This window comes from Gobio gobio (genome assembly GCF_949357685.1).
Source record: "Gobio gobio genome assembly, chromosome: 6".
NCBI lineage: Eukaryota > Metazoa > Chordata > Actinopteri > Cypriniformes > Gobionidae > Gobio > Gobio gobio.
This window is the reverse complement of record NC_137102.1, coordinates 4732524-4755888: the sequence shown is the minus strand read 5'-3', so window position 1 is coordinate 4755888 and position 23365 is coordinate 4732524. Positions and strand designations below refer to the sequence as shown.

The following is a 23365-nucleotide window of genomic DNA, read 5'->3' as shown; positions in this document are numbered from 1 at the left end:
TGACATTGTAACGTACTGCTCTGAGACAGAAGGTCTCCAAATGCAGCTTTATTAAAGGGTAATCCACACTTGTAGTCAACAAACAGGCAACAGGTCATAACAGGTAATCAGTCCAATAAGGCAAACAAGACAGGTGAGACAGGCAAGCAGGTAATCCAAGGAACAGTCAAGTAATCCAAAAACCGACAGACATGAAACCAGGGAAAACACTCAGAAATGCAGTGATACAACTTACAAGACTTCGCAGTGAATGAAAGCGTGAACATGGTTTATATAGGCTGGGGTAATGAGGTGATGAGACACAGGTGCAAACAATGAGTAAAGATGAGTCCGGGCAATGGATTATGGGTAATGTAGTTTGTGATGGAGTGACAGTCCGGGGTGGAGTGCCCTCAGGTGGTAATCAGGGGCACTCTCACTGGTGATTGTGACAGACATGTATGGTGTCAGAGAAATTCACTCAAATATAAAGTCCTGGTACATGGACGGTGGCACCCATGGAGGTTAAAGCCTTTATAATGCATTATAAAAGTATTTTTAATGCAGTAATTATGCCTTGTAATGCACTTTATAATGCATTGTATGGTCTCATGTAACCACATTTATAATACATTATAACACTCTTTGAACTCACCTTTAGAAAGTATAATGCATTAAACACATGACAACCAACCAATTTTAACTTTGGTTACAATTATTTATGAAAATATATAATGTACTACAATGTACATTCTTAACCCTTGTGCATCAATTAAAAAGATATAAAAGTCATTCAAAAATGAATATTGAGAGCACAGACTTAAGTTTGGTCTCATTTTAAAGAAGACCTATGGCAGATTATTGTTGAATTTTAAAAGTTTAAAAAGTGAAACCATAAAAAGTATAGAGGTTTAAGTTTATGAAAATGATTTATGAATCATATTTTATACAAAATAGATTTTTTTGAAACATGTTGAATTCTAAGCCAATCAAAGCCATACATCTTAAGATTTTGTTTGGGCGCAGTGCCAACTTTTCCTCATTAGATGCTAGCAAAATTCCACTTATACATGGATTTGTGATTTGCAGTTCAAGCCCGACCCTAACCGAGCCCGAGCATGTTGTGTCTGAGCCCGGCCCGACACATTAAAGGGTAACTAAACCCTAAACCAACTTTTTTTAGTTAATGATCTGTAATACTGGGGCTTTATTAATGCTGTTCATTGATTCGAGTAAATGTTTTGACATTTGAGTATAAAGTGTTTTAATTCTATAAAATATGGTGTAAAACCGCCAAAGTGCTGCCCTCTTAAGGTTGAACGGTGGCTACTGCAGTTGAATTGGACATTGTGGGTCATCGTGACGTAGGATGGTACTTCCAACGGCTCACTATCCGCGCCCCTAGCGCGAGCTCACCACGCCCTCAGAAATGTTTTACCCAATCACATGATGAGAACGGCTTCACTCCAGAATGAACTGTCATATTACACGAAGTAGAAACATTATGAATTAAACTGACTTGACACTTGCTTTAACATTGTATTGAAGAAAATATGGTTAAATAATGCAGTTGTCAGTACACGTCAGGCTTTTCTTGCGATATTATTGCCGCCCGTCATGTGTACAGATAATTTTCATACATGAGACGCGCTTTCAAACCCTGACACGCAAGTGGTTGCGGTAACGGACAACAATACTGTAACGTGCTGGCGTACATAGTCTAACTTATTTGAGGAAATCTGTTTATAATAGGCTTTTAGGTCTGAACTTATTGGTCCTGCGCTGCTGCGCTGATTCAGTTAATTTGAATGAAAATACATTGTATGTATATCAGATATCTGATCTATTTTTAGTGGCATTCAGTATAAGGATTTGACTGTTCATAGATTAGGTCAGATCTCTTGCGCTGCTGCTTCGCAAGCATCGTCGGCATCGGGAGTTAACGCAGTTTGAGCTGCGGCTCGCATTGATAAGGCTCCGGGTTTGTGTCCACAGACCTTTCACCCTCCTCCACTTCAGGTGAAGGTAGGAGAATGACCGCTCTGTTGCAAAGCTGGCGTCACTCCAGTCATTCTCCATCTTTACGACTCGCGAGTCTGACAGCTGTCAATCAATCCGTCACTGCGGGTCTCAGGTGCACGCCCTCCGCTCAGCCCCGCCCTCGGTTCATCTCCTCTGTCTCCGCTGGGCTCTGCCCACTTTTCTAGCATTTTTCAAAATTTGCCAGTGGGTGGAGTTAAGCTCTGAGCAGGGGTTTAGTTACCCATTAACTGTAATTATGAGCCCGGTTTAAACCAGACCATTTTTTAAAACGTGGGCGTTCTGACGAGAACGAGTCTGTGATGAGCGGAGCGGTGTGACGGACACTCATCTCAATAATCCGCTCTATGCCAGCGCTCCACTCATGGACACTAACCGGTCAAACAACGCTCGCTCAAATCCCTCAGACATGACATTTATCTGTACTGTAGCTACTATACTCGTTGTAGCCATTATACAATGGATTTTGTTTCATATTTATGTTTAAATATTATAATGTTATTTTAAAATTTCATCTAGTTATGAAAAGTGCAAAGATGCGAGTGTATCAGAAATTATTTTGACCACTTCATTAAGTTTTGTTTTGTAGAAAGCCTTTCTTTAAAGTGAATTTCATTTTGTATAAATTTTATCTTAATTTTAATCAATGTTTCATCAGCCAATTGCCTGGATTTAATAAATAAGAAGCAAATCGGCTATAGCAGACAATAATCGTGACATGAAGGCGCCGGAGCGATCACTTGCATTGCACATGAACTGGAGCGCATCTAAATAAACCCAAACTCAGCCTCACAGACATGAGAAATATGTGTATTTAAAGCTTGAAATGTCCACTTTTAAACAAAACAATTCGAAACGAAAAGAAATAGGCTAGGCAAAGCACGGTGTTCACGCGAGCAGCTCATGACTGGCGTCTCAGCGGTTCTGTTCAGAATCACTGCTTGTGCTGTGAGTTTAACACATTTTTAGGGTGCGTTCACACTTGTCATGTTTGGTTGGATTAAAACGAACCCTGGTGTGATTGCTGGGTTAGTGCGGTTCATCTGAACACATGTGAACGCTGCCATCCCAACCCTGGAGCCCAAACAAGTGGACGAGACGCTAAAGAGACGGGTCTCAATCCGCTTCCAAACCAACTCTGGTGCGGTTCGACTGATATATGAACGCAACACGGACCAAAGACATGTAAACCAACCAAAAACAGGATGTGATGTCACAAGATGCGACGCTACAAGTCAGCTGATTTGACGACGCGGAAAGATCGGTGTATCCAAAATGAGTAGAGGGCAAACGTGGAGCAGCGAGGAGGTGAAGAGCCTCATCAATATATGCAGATCTGCGTTTCTGCACACCGGAGGAAATCCTGCGGCTGTTCTGAATGTGTTGAACATTTGATGAGCTCTTCATGTTCGGTAAGCAGCTCCATCGCGAAATATACGTCATAAAAGCCGACCAATCAGGTTGTGACCGTATCCCGATGCCTTTGGTTCGGTAACTATAGGTTCGCTGTTAAAAATGCCAGTGTGAACGCTAAGCGGACCAGGACTATATGTTTTATTTTAGTTTTTTGGTCCGGACCAAGCGGAGAACGCACCCCAAGACTAATCCTGACTTGGGCAACTTTGCACACATTTGTTTCTTAGTTGTAGTATTAGTTCTTACTTTGCTAAAATATATATATCATTTCTGATTATGGCATAGCTTTCTGCCCACACAATTAGGCTAATAAAGTAATGATTAAAAAACACAAATGCTTGATCAAGGGCCCGGCCGGACCCGGCCCGAGGATAGTGCGGGGAAATATCGCCGGGTCGGGTCAAGTTCGGCCTCGGGCTCGGGCTGAGAATCTAAACTCTAACGCACACCCACACACTATTTTTTTATTACATACATACACACCACACTCTGACATCCATACTAACACACCCACACAGTTACAGCTGCGTCATTTATCCAATTGTCTTTATAATATACATAAGCTGAAAACAGGAATAAAGTGAGTATTTGCTTTATACGCCAAACCTGAAAAAAATGGCACCATCTGGTAATTTTTTTTTTTAAATGTAAGTTTTGAAGCCTTGCCAACAGAATGAAAGCCTATTAACAAAGATTGCATCATTAGTTAAATGGCAATGGGATTCAAAATTGTAATGGGTTTCAATGGGGACATTTGTGTTCAAATGATGCTAAGAGGAAGTATTTTGTGTACCTAGTGCAATTTTTTTTAAAGGAAATGGGGGTGAAATAGTAAAATTACAATAAAAATACACACCTGTGCCAAATTTTATGCAGTTAGCATTAACACAGGCAAATTATCAAAACAAACTAAACTGAAAAAGACAAAAATGTCCATAAGGATGCACAAGGGTTAATACCTTTATAATAAGTTATCCATAAGTATAAGTAAAGTGTTACCAACATTTCATATGTTGTATTATGATTATGAGTTTTGATAAGAGACTTAAAGGGATAGTTCACCCAAAAATAAAAATTAGCCCATGATTTATTCACCCTCAAGTCATCCTAGGTGTATATGACATTCTTCTTTCAGACGAATAAAGTTATATTACAAAACTCCAGGCTAATCCAGCATTAGAATTCGATTCATAGTTGCTCTGTTTTTGAACTCCATAAAAAGTGCATCTGTCTGTCATATAACTGCTCCACGCGGCTCTGGGGTGTTAATAAAGGCCTTCTGAAGCGAATTGTCGCGTTTGTGTAAGAAACATATTCATATTTAAAACTTTATCAAGTAAACTTTTGACTGACCGCCTTCTGTGAAAAGTGTTGAATGTTGAAAGTGAAACTCAAGATGTGTTTGTGACGTCATGACGAGCGGACCTGGTCGAGTTAGTCTTTCGATCGGCAGAGGCACTTTCAACACTTTTTCCATAAATTGAACAGTTCTTTTTATGGACTTCAAAAACAGAGCCTTGACTTTTGTAATATAACTCTGATTGTGTTCATCTGAAAGAAGAATGTCATACAGCTCGGATGACTTGAGGGAGATTAAATCATGGGGTAATTTTCATTTTTGGGTGAACTATCCCTTTAAGTGAAGCAGTTTGAGGTAAGTTCCGTTAATACAATTCACAATTTTTACAATGGAAATGTTCATTGAGCCACCGTCCTCAGTATCTTGTTAATTAAATGTGAAAGTGTTTGTTTTTTAATTAGAGCTATTAATGAGCTATTAGAGGTGCAAGTGCAGAGAAAGCTTTCTGATTGGCTGAATTCAAAGCCAGGCTGTCACAGAAAAAAGATGTGATGTTAAGACATGTGTTGCTATTGAGAACTGACAAAAGTTGATTTTCTATTTTTATTTTATTGTTTTAGGTTAATGAGATGAAGCTGAAATACAACAAAATATACTGAATGTTAAATGTAAAAGCAAAAATGACTAAAACTGAAGCCAAATAGACGTGATTCTCCTGTTGTTGAATTCATGGTAATTCTGCAGGGCATCATAAAAGATTTATGATTCATTTTCTACCATTGCTTTATTATTCTGTTCTTTTCTCGTGCAATTGAATACAAGCTGTGCGATTATGCAAGTTGACACTGAATTCCGTCCAACCAAAAGAGTGCATTTGTCCCAGAGACAGCCACTGAGTCATCTCCTATATAATCAGTTTAAAACATTACATAGAGAGACAATTTAAATGAAATATCTCCCTGGGTTAAGTGAGGGAAATTGAAGTGCAAACAACAGTGTAACCAAATCAATGTCCTAAGTGTGTTTTATTCATTCTAGGCACATCTCCACAGCTGAAACTCAGAGAGCAAAAAGCTTTTCAGCTTTAGTAAATAGGACTTAATGAATGTCAAAGCCTATGAAGCATATGTGAGCGAAAGTCACAAAACAAGTGTGCATCTGAGAGCACATGATGTATGATGATTTTAACATGGCTCGGCTGAAAGGAACATATGTCTAATATCAGCAGGCCTGGAGCGGCGGATTGATAAAAGGCCGAATGATGCGAACCTGACGTTCTGTTCCAGCTCATATTCATATTCCAGATTATCTGGACGTGTTGTTGTGTGTCACGTGTGGTTGGGTACCAACCGGTCACATTTTAACCCACTGGTACTTTTTTCAGTACTTTAGGGATGTTTTCCTCAATAACTGTATGTATTATTGACATTATGCATGCCTTGGTCGCTTCTCTGTCATCGTCTGTGATGTTTGTTTACTGTAATATTTACCAGTAAATAGTACGCTACTACATACTAAATGAATTTAATTAATAAAAAAAAACATTTTTTTCAACGAAAAGATTTCCCACAAATTCTTTGTTGCGTATTTTCTGCACTGTAAAAAAATATTGTTGGTTTAACTTAAAAAAGTAACCTGGTTGTCTTAACATTTTGAGTTCATTAATATTAAAAAATTGAGTTAATACAATGAAGGAAATTGGTTTAATTAATAGAAACTCAAAATATTATTGTATCTGAACCACATATATTTAAAAAAATGTTGTGTTAAATCATGAAAATAGCTCAATTTGGCATGTTTCACTGCATTATTACAAATAAAACACACAATTACGCAACATGCTTACAAAATCTTTTAATAATATTTGAATAAAGGGTGATGTCGATTCTCAAATGTTCATTGTATTAATTTCAAATTCAAAATTTTAAGGCAACCAGGTAACTTATTTAAAAAAAAAAATTTTACAGTGTGGTAATCAAACGAAGACAAAAAACATTAATTTAATTTAAAGGTGCAGTGTGTAGTATTTATGAGGATCTATTGGCAGAAATGCAGTATAATATACATAACTATTTTTTCAGTGGAGTATAAAGACCGTTATGTGTTTATTACCTTAGAATGAGCCGTTTCTATCTACACACACCGCGGATCCCTTACAGTGAAGCTGCCATTTTGTGCCATCATGTTTCTACGGTGGCCCTAAAGGGACAAACTTCTCTAAAGAGCGCTAGTCACTCTCGGCTCTCTCCAATGATGACATTTTTGTCCTGTGTTGGCCACCGTAGCTTCTCTATTGCCCTGTCCAAAATGGCACACTTCATGTGTACTTTAGGCCACAAGGGTTCAGGGTGCCATTTGGGACATGTGCTTTGAAAGGGAGGGGGGATGCAACTCCCAACCTCACCACTAGATGCCGCAAAAATCACACACTGCACCTTTAATTAAACAATTTGATTTATTACTTAAAAATAAAGTTTTGATAATGTATTATTATTACATTGAGACGCATCTAAATTCTGCTGTAAAACAGTGATATATTTGTCAAGTTAAACCGAACTTTTATTTTGACGGGTTGCTGTGAAGACCTTTGAGTTTCTGTGTTTATGATATGACGGTAGTTTTTCCTCAAATGAAACGGTAAATGCTTATGAAGAGACTCTCAGAGCGGCTCTGGAGATGAAGTTCATGCGTTCATGTCCTCCTATGAGACGGCAGAGATGGAAACACGATCATTACACACGATTCTGTGTGTGTGAGGTGAAGAGACATGCAGGACATGCAGGATTCGTATTTAAATAGTCTTTTTGCGGTTTAATATTCACAGACACTAATCTATATCACCAGATACGTTCTCAGGATACCGAAATTTGGCACTGGTTTATTAACCTCTTAACCGGATTGAGGGCGCATTCGTCCTCAAGCTTTATTTGTTTAAATTAGCTCAAAGGACTGTCAGATGTAAGTAATTACAAGTGACAAACTATACATCATTTAAAAGATCTAAGAGTCAAGCTTCCATTTTTTACCTCTGTTTTATTCTCAAAGTCTTATAGTGACAGTAATTTGTTAATATGTGTCAGGAGTTATGAATATGAAAACCGCGTCTGTACGTTTGATTGTAATATGAGCCTCAGCTGATCTCATTCATAAAAAAACTCCTCTATTCTCCTCACGAAGACTCGCGACAAATCAACATCCCTCAGGGCTTTTAGTTCAAAAGTGTGCTGATGAGGAGACATATTGATAGATTCTCATATGTCAGTGTCAAATTTCTAAACAGAGGAGTATTTTTTATTCAATACTTCCTCAAAATGCGCAGATGTAGCCTAATCATGAGCGATTGAGTCTCTTATGTGTTGTTTTCAATTCATCCTGGCAGCCGGAGGGCGCTCTGTGCACATGTAGTCCATATATGGTACACACAGACGAAGAAGAACCATGTGCCATAATAGAAGTCCATAATAAAAGCTTCCTGAGATCGTGAAACATGCAAATAGAGACATTTGAAGATAATAAACACACAATCTCGACAATGTATGGTTTGTCTGTGTTCTTTATACCATGTTGGGTGTATTCATAATAGATTATATTTATAATGCAATGCTAATCGACATAGCTTTTATCAAAATGCAGAATATTGTAAAATGATATATTTTCTGTCTGATTTTTTCATCCGAAGCCAAATGAGACCACAGAAGGTTATTTAAAATATCCCACTTGTGATATAAAGTAATTTTGGAGAAAAAACATGGTTTTAATCTTTATTGTATTTTGATTGTGTGCTAAGCTAACATTCTAGCTAGCCAATGCACCTGCCACTTGGGCAAATATGTTATTTTTATTAATAATTTTGAATAGACTGAAATGAAAAACCAACTGAATTGTTTCTATTGTCAACAACGACTTTTGAGGCACTTTAGAAGGTGAAATGTAGCCTGACGTCGTCATACTCAATTCTAGTCAGAATTTGAGTCTGATTCTGCTCCGTTGGGCTGTGATTATGGGGCGTGTTTCAACCGAACCAGGAAAGACCTCAATTGGATAGACCTACAACCAATCAGAGCAACGGAGCGACGCATAACGTTAGTTATCAAATGTCAACAGAACTCAACTGCACTGTGTTGCCAAGTCCACGGGTTGAAGCGACCCCAATTATGTGATATACAGACCCAGGAATGCAAATTTTAGCTGCCAGCCCTGCCAACATAACACATATTTTACCCCCCAAATGCCTTTTTTTCCCGAAGAACCCCCCCTGGAAAGCTATTGGACTTGTTTTTGGCTAGTTTTGAGGAAGGTTAGCAATTGGGTGGGTTTTGTTGTTAAAACTTGGCAACCCTGTCCTGCACGCTGGAATAAGTAACGTTAGAAGAAAAAGATGAGTGTAAACGATCTTTGCCGGTGTTGTAAAAAAATAATTTAAGGATACACAAAGTACTTACCAACACGACAACCTGATCTCACAGAATTCCGTGAAATGAACACGGGTCCCTTAACTCAAAATCCGTGGCAGTTTCACGGAATCGCCGAAAATTCCGTGATGGGTCCACGGAAGTGATTCCTATGCAAGTCAATGACAGTAAAAAGCAGACATGATTTTATGAATATTTATAAGCTACTTTTATATTTTGGAGCAACTAACTCCACTCCTACCCTAAACCTACCCACTCTCAACAATATAAAACACATAACAGACAAATACAAGCACAGTCACAGGTATTTATTGCAAAAACTGACCAAAAACAGTATAAAAGTATTAACTCATGTTGCATTCCAAGTCTTTTGAAGTCACACGATGTCTTCATGTAAAGAACAGAGTTGATCTTAATGTTTTATTCGCTAAAATGATGATCCCGCCGCTCCGTGAACGCACTCATTCATATCTGATTCAAATAATACACACGACTCTTCAGCGTGACGCAATCTGTCACGAGACACACGAGAGCCAATGGCACTTTACAATCGAAGCTGACGTAATGACGCAATTGGTCACGAGACATACGACAGCCAATGCTGTCAAAGCTGACGTAACGTTTCTCCCGGCAGCAAATTTGAAATGTGTTTTTGATCTTTGGTGGATGGACTCGACGCTGCTGATCGCTTTTGGGGATTTTCTTCACACAAATTAATCGTTTGGCCTCGGAACACTTGGAATATTTGTACTTTTGGAATAAATTGTGCCTGCAGTCGTATCTGCCTGTTATATCCTGTTTTTTATAATACACAAATGGGTAGGTTTAGGGACGGGATTGGGTTACGTGTTCAATACGTGTCTAAATACTGTAAAAATAAATTAAATTACGCTGGCTGATTAAATCGAGAATCACACTCCATGTCATAATGGCAAAAATCATAGTTTCATGACGATAACCATGCCCAACGCGTCTGTTTACTGTCATTGACTTATATAGGAATCACTTCCGTGGACCCATCACGGAATTTTCGGCGATTCCGTGAAACTGCCACAGATTTTGAGTTAAGGGACCCGTGTTCATTTCACGGAATTCTGTGAGATCAGGTTGAACACGATCATCATTTCTGAGAGAAATAGTAAAGGTGAACGCATATACGAACAAGTTCTCTGTTTAGGATTAGAACAAATTCAACCCAAGCGCCTTTAATGACATGGACGATTACGCTACTGTTGATCATCTGTCCATCATCGTATAAAGCCCGCCCTGACAATTTCATTGGTCCGAACAGTTTCTGTTCGGGCATAATTACTCCTCTACGGATCAAGTCCAGACCGAACTGCCCGAGTAAAAATTTTGTGGGTGAGGCTAAGTTCGGCTGGCATCCAGGCTAGGTGAAATGAGAAGTTTGATCATAAATGAGGTTTGAATAGAACAGTTTGAATAGAGAATCGTCAGTGATTACAGTGAATCAGTAGTACCGACATAATTCAGTCGGTGCCTTTAAGAGTTCGGTACCCAACACTACGGTCGGATGGAGAACAGTCCCATGTGTTCTCAGTGTCAGGACACCATCAAGAGATGCCGTTCTGCAGCTTTCCCTGCTAGATTAATTAAGAAAGCGTCCCGGTGGCGAGCTGTACGTCAAGTTAATTAAACCGGGCTCACAAGTCCAGCATTAATCTGAAAACCCAACACTTGAAAGCTTCTCACATGTTGTGGATAGTTTCTTTGAGAAAAGTACAGATAAGACATCATGACGTTGGAGGAGAATAAGATTTTGATTGCCCATTGAAATGAAGGACACGTGAAAATTGCCTTTTCTATCACAAACTGTGAAACTCTTTCTCCCATGGAGTAATGAGAAAAGAATCCAACATTATTTGCATTTTGACATGTCCTTGAATAGGAACTCGGATGGCCTGCCAGCTCTTTCCAGTAATAGTTTTATGACAAACAAAACCAGCTTAACCACCTCATTACAGCAGACAGACATTTTTCTTGCCGCGTAACAGGTAAACGGAGCCAGGACAGCTGCCTCGTGTTTTTAAACGGGTTGTGGTGTTCGCGATGATTAAGGATCTGGACTGCTAACTGTGGATTCAGTCCCAAGTATGTGAGTGACCCATCTGGAGAACACGGTCGTAGAGATCACAGTCCTTGGTAAAACCCTGAGCTGCCTCAAGGAGCTCCTTGCAATTATTTCACTGTCGCTTTAGGGGGGAAATCAGCTGCAAGACAGCCAGAAAAGCTGTGGTTCACAGCGCAAACCTATAATGAGAGAGTGCAGATTGAACATCTCAACTGCACTATTTGTCACAGGTCCACTGATTGCTTTTCCAAAACAGATCATGTGTCTCGCATTAGAGTGAATATCGCCTGCTGTAAAAATCCACCTTTAGTTATGCAACAAAATAGTCATGCAAATGTCTCCACCATTGTTAAATTTTTATAGCTCATTGATCCACAGGGTGTTAAGATCTGTTTTAATCTGCTATTTTTTTACGGAAAAGGATAGCATCAAAGACTCGATTCTGAACTGTCCTTTTAAGTCAAATTTCAAGAAACACTCCTGCGATGTAAAGGGAAAAATAACAAGCAAAGAGAAGCGATGCATGAAACAAATCAGCTTTGCTGTGGACAAACAGTGAGAGGATCAAGGGTTCATTACTACCAATACAGATCAGTCAGAAGGACACGGATGACTATGAGCTGCATACATTTCGGCACTATGCATTAAACATAACAATATGCATGCGCTATTATTAGACATGTGAATAGCAAACACCAAACAACTGTCAGTCCTGTCTCTATTAAACAGAAATTGAATGTGGGATTGCATAAGCGCTCAGAATTAGTGTTAATCAGGTGCCCTTCAGACAAAAGAAAGACCTAGGAATGAAAAATACTTTGCTATTGTATTGTGTTTACAGAGCCCACATCAACATACCTCAACAAAAGTGATGTCTGAGTAAGTATGCGTATGAATGGAAGTTCACAGGGCGAACCATTTATGCAACAACAAGAGTGTTTTATTGTCTAACTATTGAATGCTAGTCATTAGTAATGATTAAGAGGTAGTTTTGTTTGCAATTGTGGGATGAATGTTGAATAGCTTAGTTTGACTTGGCAAATATGACAAACAATAGCCCCGTTTCCACCGAAATTACCCGGAACAATTTGTCCCAGGAACTCTTTTTCCCCCAGACCTGCTGCTGTCTGTGTTCCCATCACGGTCTAAAGTACCGTGAAGATTAGTCCGGTGACGTAGAACTGCGCACGACTGGATTTCGTCCTTTGCAAATAAATGTAATAAAGCCCGAACCTCGTCGTCGGCCCATCGGACGTATTTTTTAAACCCCATTGTTGATTAGAATAGCAACAGTGTTAATTTTGACAGCAAATTTGACTAAATTCTTTTGACTAAAATGCCATGTAGTTTTAGTCACCTGAATTGTTTTTATTTTTAGTCGACTAAATATAATAAGATTTTAGTCGACTAATTCTACAGTAGTTTTAGTCTCCTAAAATCTAATTAGTTTAGTTAAATTGTAATACTTTAAGCAGTTAACCCTTAATCGTCCCTTGGGGTCCAGCTGACCCCACTGGACTTTTCCTCCATTTTTTAAAAGTGTTCCCTTCATCTCAGGGCCATGAGACTCGGTGACTTTTACTAAATAATCTATCTAAACATGCACAAAAAATCTGGGCTTGATTTGGTTGTTCTAAAGGTGTGTAAAAAAAAATTTACCGTTTAAGTCCCTCGGGGTCAGATTGACCCCACATTGAAAATGAATGGGAAAGTGTAAAAAATAAAAAAAAATCACTTTTTTTGTCAAATTTTTTGTACTAAATCCAGTATAAATCTGAAAATTTCCACATTTATATCAAGGTCTGGTCCTAGAGCATAAACACAAAGTAGAACGAACTTTCTGTCTCATACACACACGCACAAACACACACACAAACACACACATGTGTGTGACTGCAACAGAGAGCATTTTTATAGAAACTGGCAAATAAAATCAACAAAACTGGCATAAATCTGAAAGATTTTCATACATAAATGAAGTACTAATACTAGAGCACAAATGCAATATGGAACAAGCATGTTCACTCACACGCACACACACACAAACACAAACACAGGTGTCTGGAGCATTTTTTTGGATTTTGGCAATGAATGGGAAAATGTAAAAAATGCTTTTTTTTCACTTTGTTTGTAAAAAAAAATCAACTAAATCCAGTATAAATCTGAAAATGTCTACATTTATATCAAGATCTGGTCCTAGAGCATAAACACAAAGTGGAACGAACTTTCTGTCTCATACACACACGCACACACGCACACACACACACACACAAACACACACACACATGTGTGTGAATGCAACAGAGAGCATTTTTATAGAAACTGGCAAATAAAATCAACAAAACTGGCATAAATCTGAAAAAATTCCATACATAAATGAAGGACAAGTACTAGAGCACAAATGCAACATGGAACAATCATGAGAAAGAGAGGGAAAAGGGCAAATAAAAGAAAGATGAAAGGCAGCTTAACTTTTGCATAACTTCCCTATGGACCTCTATTGGATAATGTGGTCATTGCACTCTCTTTCTCTTTAACTATAATTCCTAAAGTTTTTCCACAAACCTACAGATGGCGGTATTCTATCCCTAACACATAGAGCAATGTCCAAAAACTATTTATATTTATTTAAGATCATCATTCAAGTGATTTTTTCATAAAAAAATGATTTTTAATGAGCCAATTTATGACATAGTTAAGTATTTGTGCAGTAAATAGGTAAAAAACTACCAAATACCCACAAAAACACAGCATAAATGTATAGTTGAGAAGTAAATAAAAAAAATTATATATAGTTTTCCATGTAAAAAAATTATATTTCCTTATGCAATCGCTCTGTAAAAGTTTGGGGTCTATCTGACCCCAAGGGACTCAAACGTAAACCCTACTTGAGGGGCGATTAAGGGTTAAGCATTACATAACCGACTGTGACTTGAACTGACATTTTGACATTGTTTTTTTTTTACATTAAAAATACACGAAAGAGCTCAATTCACTTATTTATATATATATATATATATATATATATATATATATATATATATATATATATATATATATATATATATATATATATATATATATATATATATATATATAGTTTTTATAACTTTGTATTTCTGTTTTAGTCAGTAGGCCATATCAGGTCAAGCTAAAGCTTCAAATAAGTTTGTTTTTAGTGAACTATTATAACCCTGATACTTTATTGAGTATGTGTCAAATACTGGTCTTTCCTCCTGACTATGAATTAAATGGGAATTAAATTAAATACAGTTTATTGTGTAACCAAAAACGAATATATAATACGTGACTTTTAATTACAAACAAGCTCGAAATACACCGGGACTCTTATTTTGAAATGTCTGCACCTTACTATTGCAGTTGCAGGAGCTCATTCAAGTTCAGATGAGGAGATAAAATATGCATTGTTACAACCGTTTAAAACATATTACTATATAAACATAGTAAAGTAAACATTAGCCCCGTTTCCACCGAAATTACCCGGAACAATTTGTACCAGGAACTTTTTTTACAGGAACTGTTTTTCCCCCAGACCTGCTGCTGTCTGCGTTTCCACTGCGGTCTAAAGTACTGTGAAGATTAGGCAAATTAGTCCGGTGACGTAAAGACCAAAAGACTTTTAAAAATGCTGATTGAAATAAAATGCTGCGTGAGTTCAACCAATCAGCATGTTCAGCGCCCAAGTCCCACCCTCGAAAGTTCCTGAACTTTGAAAAAGTACTACCTCGGGAGCAGTTTGGAGGGGCAAATATTTACCTAGAACTTAATTTAGACCCTGCGGTCGAAAAACACAGAGTACCAGCCCAAAGTTCCTCGTTCCTGGGGAAAGTTCCTGTGGTGGAAATGCGGCTTTATTTGTAAGTGTGAACTCATGAAACTTTAGACCGTGATGGAAATGCAGACAGCAGCAGGTCCGGGGGGAAAATGATCGTTCCTGGGATGAATTGCTCCGGGTAATTTTGGTCGAAACGGGGCTTTAGACCCCGGTTCCTGCGGTCGAAAAACAACGAGTACCAGCCCAAAGTCCCTAGTTCCTGGGGAAAGTTCCTGCGGTGGAAACGCGGCTTATGTCTCTAGTGACCTTAGCATATGTACACCAAATCATGAAAGATGAATCAGGTCTTCTGCAATTATAATAGAGCACTTATATATAAAGTACTTGAGCGGGTCATTACTGTAAAATAAATCCAAGGCCGGCTACTCTGAATATATAAATAGGGCCTACGACTAGTGATGGGATGTCTGATTCTTTTCTGTGAACTGGTTAGTTTCAAAAACAATTCACTAGTTAGTTTAGGAAATCACATGATTATGTCACATATACGCTATTCTGTTATTAAAGGAACAATATATACGATTTTTTGGATAAAAAAATATCCAAAAACCACTAAAACAATGTTATATTTGTTGACTTTACATTATCCCTGTGAATCATCAGATTCTTCTGTCCACCCATCCATTCCGCTCCACTGGTTTGAGTCCTATCTCACAGTCTTTAAAGGTTGCCTGGAGAGGGGAGGTATCCAAAGCACATCAACTGACCACAGGGGTTCCTCAGGGCTCAGTGCTTGGACCTCTCCTCTTCTCCATTTACACTACATCACTGGGACCCATCATACAGGCACATGGCTTCTCATACCACTGCTATGCTGACGACACACAGCTCTACCTTTCATTTCAACCAGATGATCCCACAGAGGCTGCACGGATCTCTGTCTGCTGGACATCTCGGCATGGATGAAAGAACATCACCTGCAGCTCAACCTGGCAAAGACTGAGCTTCTCGTCTTCCCTGCCAATCGGACTCTACAACATGATTTCACCATCCAGCTAGGTTCATCTTTGATTACCCCTTCAACGAATCCTTCGATGACCAGCTGTCCTTCAAAGACCACATTTCAGAGACAGCTCGGTCATGCAGGTTTGCGCTGCACAACATCAGGAAGATCAGACCGAGGCATGAAATCCCTTTCCAGAACATTTTCATTCACTGTTCCCTGCTGGTAGAATGATCTCCCCACCTCCATCCGGATGGCAGAATCACTGACAACATTCAAAAGACAGCTGAAAACTTGCATCTAAAAAATTAATGGAGAGCTTGTCAATGGAGAGCGGCCAGACTCTGTACAAATTACATGAACGAGAGTCTGTTAGGACCAGGCCAGGCTGATGCTGCTCACAAACAAAACGGCTACACAATCTAAACAAATAAAAATAAAAAAACATGCAGGTTGTCTTACCTTACACCTCTCCGCAAAATGAAAATAAATCCGATCTTCAATTCCCATGCTATATGCACATATTTAATGGTGTTCACGTCAACGAAAGCAACAGATATGAGCTGCATTTATTCATCAGCTCAACAAAGACCGCAGAACGAGAACGAGAATCTCATTGTTTCTTTTCATTAATTAATGTCTAATATATAAATCGAAGGAGAACGTTTTGAGCTACACTTTTACTATCGTTTTAAAAAAAACGACGTCTGGTGGCGAAACTTACATACTGTGCCTTTAAAGCTCCCAAATAATATGAAACATGGATGTTTTATATATCATAGAAAGTGAATAAAGTAGTCTTAACTCACCTTTTTTGTACGATTGACCAATCAAAATAATGCATTCCAGCGAGCAGGTTTTATACACAAAGTATTCCGTAATAAAACCTGCTAAGCCATCCATGGCTTGTACATATACCTATGAAATGTGTATCTTATGCAAACTATATATAGCTGAGCTACATCCAAACTGAAATGTTTTGCTCCAAAAGCAAAAGGAGACATTGTGTAACTCATGAGAAAACATGCTGAACCATTCCATAACACACACTGCATTATTAATTCTTCATTATATTATTATTTTAAAATGATTTTGGGTGCTTTAACCGCTGCGCTGATGAGAAAGAAAACGTCGGCATGGTTACCAGCTTCAGGTCCACAGCTTGCATCTTCTCAACCACATTGTCCATTATGAGCTCACTGAACTTAGAAGATTCCTTACTGTGATATTTGAATACATATAAAAGCCTCTGCTCAAGAGTAACATAATCTCCTGCAGATTAGCACACTCATCTTTTAGAGGTACGTTTAATGCACACACTCAATTTATGATGTTGTTAATAAAGTAGAGCACATAACATGAAGTCATCCAGAAAGCGAAGATGTGTAACACTGGTAGGATTGTGGTTATATTCACATGCTTTACCTGGTTAACTTTAATCTCGACTTAAAAAATTTAACAGTTGCGCCGTCCTTGTCACCATTTAAATATGGACGAGGAACATTCCACACACTTTCACTTTATTGCAATTATTATAAAAAAGCTATTTCATTAGGATACTCATTAAATATGCATATTATATGAATAATGATATTCACATTTTGTATTTAACAGGAAAAAATAGGCTCCAAAGTCTGATGTATTATTCATGTTGCGCACTACAGCAAACATCACTATTACTATAGTTCATAATTACAGTTTCTAGGGATTTGATTACTTTTCTAAATGTATGATTTTCGCCCGGTGCCAAAGCTTAATTTGCAAAAGTTTTACAAAATGCATATAATCTCTTTAAAATGTGCTACCTTGTATGTTTTATAACATTAAGCATATATAAATTCCTGAACGTTATGAATGACGGGATACGCTTAGCCTCAAATGCCACTCCAACGCGGTGTTAGAGATACGAAGTTAACACACACTATCACACTTTGGCATTTTTTAGACCAGGGACGGTCTTGTGCTCTCACTTCATGTCACGTACACACACTTTCAAGTGGCCAAGACCATAAGTGTGGGTATTTGGACAGGCCCTCTGTTTCCTTTCAGTTTAGTTCCTTAGTTACTTATTCATCCTTGTTTGTTACCCTGATTAGTCCCACCTTTGTCCAGTGCAATTATACTCCCTGTGTTGTTCTGTTGGTTGTCGGTTATTGGGCCTCATTCATGAAACATGAGCAGAACGAATTTGTGTGTAAATCGTTCGTAAAGCCGCTCTGACTTACATTTTCGGGTTCACAAAAATGTTCGTATTTTCAAAATGTTAGTTGGGACCATAGACTGTAAAAAAATATGGATATAGTGTCCGTGACGTCCCCCATTGGATTCTGAAGAGCAGTTTTGAAGCGCAAAGTCGGGTCGAGCTGGTCGTCGCCATCTTGTCGGCGTATCATCGCTCATCACTCCCGGATAACAGAAAATGGGCAAAGAGGCGGGACATGGGCGGAGCTGAGGTGACATGATGACTAACAGACAGCAGACAAACGGCAATCCACCTGTCACTCAAGAGGCCACGCCTTTAATTATGCAGAACTTTAATGCTTTATATAATGTAAATGAATGAGTTATAAATTAATAATTCACCCCCTCACAGTCGTCATGAAGGGCAAAATTAGCCGTATAGACCAAAAGCACAATCTGTCCCAGACTGTAAACATGTGTTCTTCTGCTGTAAAGTTGGCCATTTTAACATGAGCTCAATGAGATTCTGCTTCTTCTGGAGTCTGTCTCTAGTGGCCACTCGATGAACTGCAGTTTAAGTCACTTCTGTATCGGCTTCAAGAGAAACTGCGGGAGGAGCCGCTTGGTTGGTATTAGACATGTGCCGGTAAACGGTAATACGATGTACGGCAATAATGAACATGCACAATATTGTTATCGTGGGCACTTCAAAATACCGTGAATAATTATTTCTTACGAATTATTCTGATTTTTCGAATGCATTTTAAGAATACTTTACCCATCAACTGTTTAAAATGAACAACACGTCAAAGAGGAAGCACTGATGTAAACAAACCGTGCATAAGAGCTGAGCTCATGGCGGAACGAGTGAAGGAGACGTGCATTCACTCTCTGACAGCAGAGGGCGCTGACAGAACAGCAGAAATGCAGCCGCTTCCCCGCTAACCCTCGTAAACAAAACGATACGGCGAAAATACTTAAGGCTATTCATTTTCAAACTTAAATATTTTATATTTTAATCTGGACTAAATTAAATGCCCTAGATATTGTTTGAATATGTTCTGATTGTTGTTCAGTCACACACTTTACAATAAGGCTCCATTATTTAACATTAGTTCATTCTTTAACAATCTGACAATGAAAAATACTTCTAAAGCATGTATTAATCTTAGTTAAATGTAAATTTCAGCATTTAATAAAACATTATTAAAATCAAAAGTTGTAACTGTATTATTTAATGGACCTGAGCTGTAAAAATGTAGCTATTCATTCTTTGTTAATGTTAATGCATTAACTGGTGAGACATTATTGTAAAGTGTTACCTATTGTTCTTTATAATTCTTCTGCACTTAATATATTTTAAATATTTGTTTACTTTATACATTTTTGTGTATTGCTTTATTGTATTTAAATGTTTAGTTCTTTTGTTATAAGAAAGTTGAAATGAAACCTGTTATGGTATGACAACACTTTTTTTGCAACTTATTTCAATATCGTGATAATACCGTATACCGCGATAAAAGCTTCAGCAATTAATCGCAACATGAAAATTTGATACCGGCACATGCCTAGTTGGTACAAAAGAAAAGTACACCTGCTCCTTACCACGAGTAAAACATTTGACCGTTCTGTGTCTCTAGGCAAACTGATGACATTGCATTTTGATGCACTATGTCCCATAATAATTTTTCAAGAGTTGATTTGTTCAAAGTTGGGTAATATGCAGTGCTCATCACTGTCTCTTTTTACCCGGCCGTCCAATCACAGTGGAGGAGGGGCGGGACAAAAACTACACCGACCAATCATCCCACTCATACACCGACTGAACAACAATGATGGAGACGTTAATACTGCATTTTTTATATTCAATAATATTCTTCAAAATGAGAACTAGTAGCACATTACACCTATGGATTTTCTGTATGATATTCATAGCAATCAAAGTATCTCAGATGGAAAAACACTGCCCTTGGAAAGCGCTCTCAAGCGCCACTAGCTGGCCGTTTCCAGAAGAGCATCAGGTGTTTATTAGCTGGCTAAAATGCTTTGATGGACACATGATAATTGAATATTTATTGCTAGGCATATGGTAAATTAGTCTCTTTAACATTTATGCAAAATACTGGAGCCAAACCTGAGAAGGAAGTCCAGAAGATTCTGGACACGACATTTGCAGTTGTAACTCATGGGCAGGGATTATGCTAATTATGAATGAGCGTGCACGCGCGTCATATTTACCAATGTTTGGTATTCATTAATACTAGGGATGCACCGAAATGAAATTCTTGGCCGAAGCCGAATAATAATGAAATGCTTGGCCGAAGGCCGAATACCGAACGCGGTGTTTCGCATTTTTTCCATTTATTTTGCCAATATTTTCACCATTACAATATTTAAATAGTAAAAATTAGCTTTTTACTATTTTGTGTTGCTTTTCAGAGAAATAAATCAAATAACAAAAATACAATTTCAAAATATTTATTTAACACTGAACATTTTTTTAACATTCCAGCAGATATTATACAAACAAAGCACAATATAACTTAAAATAAATAAATTAGTAAAATAAAAAATATATTTTTATTTGGCCATCTTTGAAGCCCCCCTTCTTGAATAGCCTATGTTAGGCCTATAACTGACTGCTGAAAGAATGTAACTCTGTATGTCTACAACAACAAATGTGCATTGAATAGTGCAAAAAATGTGGATGAACCCACAACAAATAAATAACTGTCCTAGACATAAGCCTACTTAGCCTACTTCTTCAGGAAAAGTGTCAGGTTCTTCTTTATGAAAAGTAGCTTCTCTGCTTTCTCACATGAAAGTCGGTTCCTCTTCTCATCGATGACATGAGATGCAGCACTAAACAGTCTCTCGCTGTCGGTGCTTGTGCATGGAGCAGACAAGTACCTGCAGAATAGTTGAAATTTTTATTGCAGTTTTCTGACAGTTGCTCATTTCAAAACGAACAATGTCTTCAAGATAATGAAATGGTTGAAACCCAGTGTAGCCCTACTATTTAACTACACTGAAAATAGTTACATTTTTTCACAAAATACATAATATAAAATATAGGTAGTAACACTTTACAATGTTTCCTTTTGTTAACATTATTGCATTAACTAACAATTAGCAATACATTTGTTATGGTATTTATTAGATAATAAATAATATTTAGTTCATGTTAGTATAAGTGCATTAACAATTTTATCAAATAGGCCTACCACTTTTGATACTTTTCAATTCAAAAATTAAAAATGTGATACTTAATTTTAAGACTGTATAAGTAAATATTAACATTAAGATTAATAAATGCTTTTAATAAGGGGTTTTCATTGTTAGTTAATGTTAAAAATAGAAACTACTTATAAAGTGTTACCATAATCCAAAATATAAATAAAATCTTAAATTAATTTCCCATACAAGTAGCCTACCTGCGTGCCATCTGCGCCAGGTCGGGAAAGCGGCCTTGATTGGTCCTCCAAAATTCGAGAGGGTTATTGCTCCTGGGGATGGGGACTTCTGAGAGATAACCATCTAACTGTTGAGCGGTTGAGCTTGTCCTCTGTCTTGCAAATGGGTTATTCTCTTGGAGGATCTCATCGAACATGTCAGACAGCGAGACTGTGCGCGGCTCATCTGTAGTACGAGCGCGTTTACTTTCTGCGCTGTTTTCATCTCCTGCGCTGTGCATCACCTGACCGTCTCCATCACTTAGCGGCTTTCCCAAATCCAACTCGGCCTGGATCATTTCTCGTGTGCGCAGCTTTTTCCCCACATCCAAGTAATGATCTTTATATCGTGGATCAAGCACAGTCGCGATGCAGTACAGGGGTTCCGAGTCCGCCTGACTAAATCGTGTGCTGACAGCTTCTAAGAGCGCACTTTTAGTTGTTTTTACTCCGTGGTCTGTTTCAGCCTCTTTGTTTAAAAGACGCTTTAGTGCTGCAAGTAAGGGTATGACGTCTGCCACAGATGCATCAGATGAGCTTATCTCTTTTGTTATCTGCTCAAAGGGGGCGAGAAGAGAGAGAACGTTCTCGATTAACACCCACTGGTATGCGGTGAATGTCGCGGGCAGGTCATGATCTGCTATGTGTGTAGCCAAGACTCGCTTTTGCGCAAAAAGGCTTTCCAGCATATAATATGTACTGTTCCACCTTGTGCTCACATCTTGTTGGAAACGTTTCTGTGGCGTTCCGAACTGTTCTTGGATAGATTGTAGGCGCGCATAGGCAAGCGGTGAATGCTTAAAATGGCCAACAATTTTCCTGCCTATCGCTACCACATCTGCTATACTGCGCTGACTCAACAATCCCTCGTTGACCGCCAGTTGAATTGTGTGTGCCATACACCGTATGCCTTTCAGATCGCTATCTTCCATGGCTTTAGCCATATTTCTTGCGTTGTCACTGACTACCGCATGCACTTTAGATCGGTCGATACGCCAAGTGTCAAACATGTTGGCGAACGCCTCGGATATGGCTATAGCTGTATGGGACCCTCTAAACTCTTGTGAGTGAAGCACAATCTTTTGTAGCTTGAAATCTGTGTCGATCCACTGCGCAGTTAAACTCAGCATACTGGTGGGGCTCACATCCGAGCTCCAAATATCAGTCGTGAAGCTGAGGGCTGCAATATCTGTAGCCAAGAGCTCATGGACGTGAGATGAAACGACGTTATACATCTCAGGTAAGCACACATCTGAGAAATACCGTCTACTTGGCATGGTGTAACGGGGCTCAATATGGTCCATAAGCCTGCGAAATCCAACATCCTCTACAACAGAGAATGGTTGATCATCCAATGCGATGAATTCCATTATCCTTTTAGTAATACCTTTAGCTTTGGCACTGTCATTGGTAAACTTTTTTGTCTTTTCTAGGAAGTCAGCCACAGATGGAGTGGGTGTCCTAGGACTGGGAGGAGCTATTTTCCTTTTCACTGCTGCTGTTGCCGCCGCCGTGTCTTTCTCGTACTCTGCATGATGTTCGGGGTGTCTTGATTTTAAGTGATAAATTAAACTTGAAGTGCTGTACGTTTTTGCAGATGCACCCCCTCTGGACAATTCAGCAGAACAGTGTCTGCAAACGGCCGTTTTTGCCTCTTTCTCTGACACTTTAAAGTGCTTCCACACTGCTGACAT

General features: G+C 38.5%; 1 protein-coding gene across 1 annotated transcript; it reads right to left on the bottom strand.

The window, feature by feature from the left end:
- Window positions 1-21649: 21649 nt before the first annotated feature.
- LOC307127944 (zinc finger BED domain-containing protein 4-like) lies at window positions 21650-23365 on the bottom strand (the record flags this gene model as incomplete). The annotated part of the gene is made up of 1 exon (XM_079819441.1): window positions 21650-23365. The coding sequence occupies one exon, from the start codon at window positions 23363-23365 to the stop codon at window positions 21650-21652; it is 1716 nt and encodes a 571-aa protein (XP_079675567.1).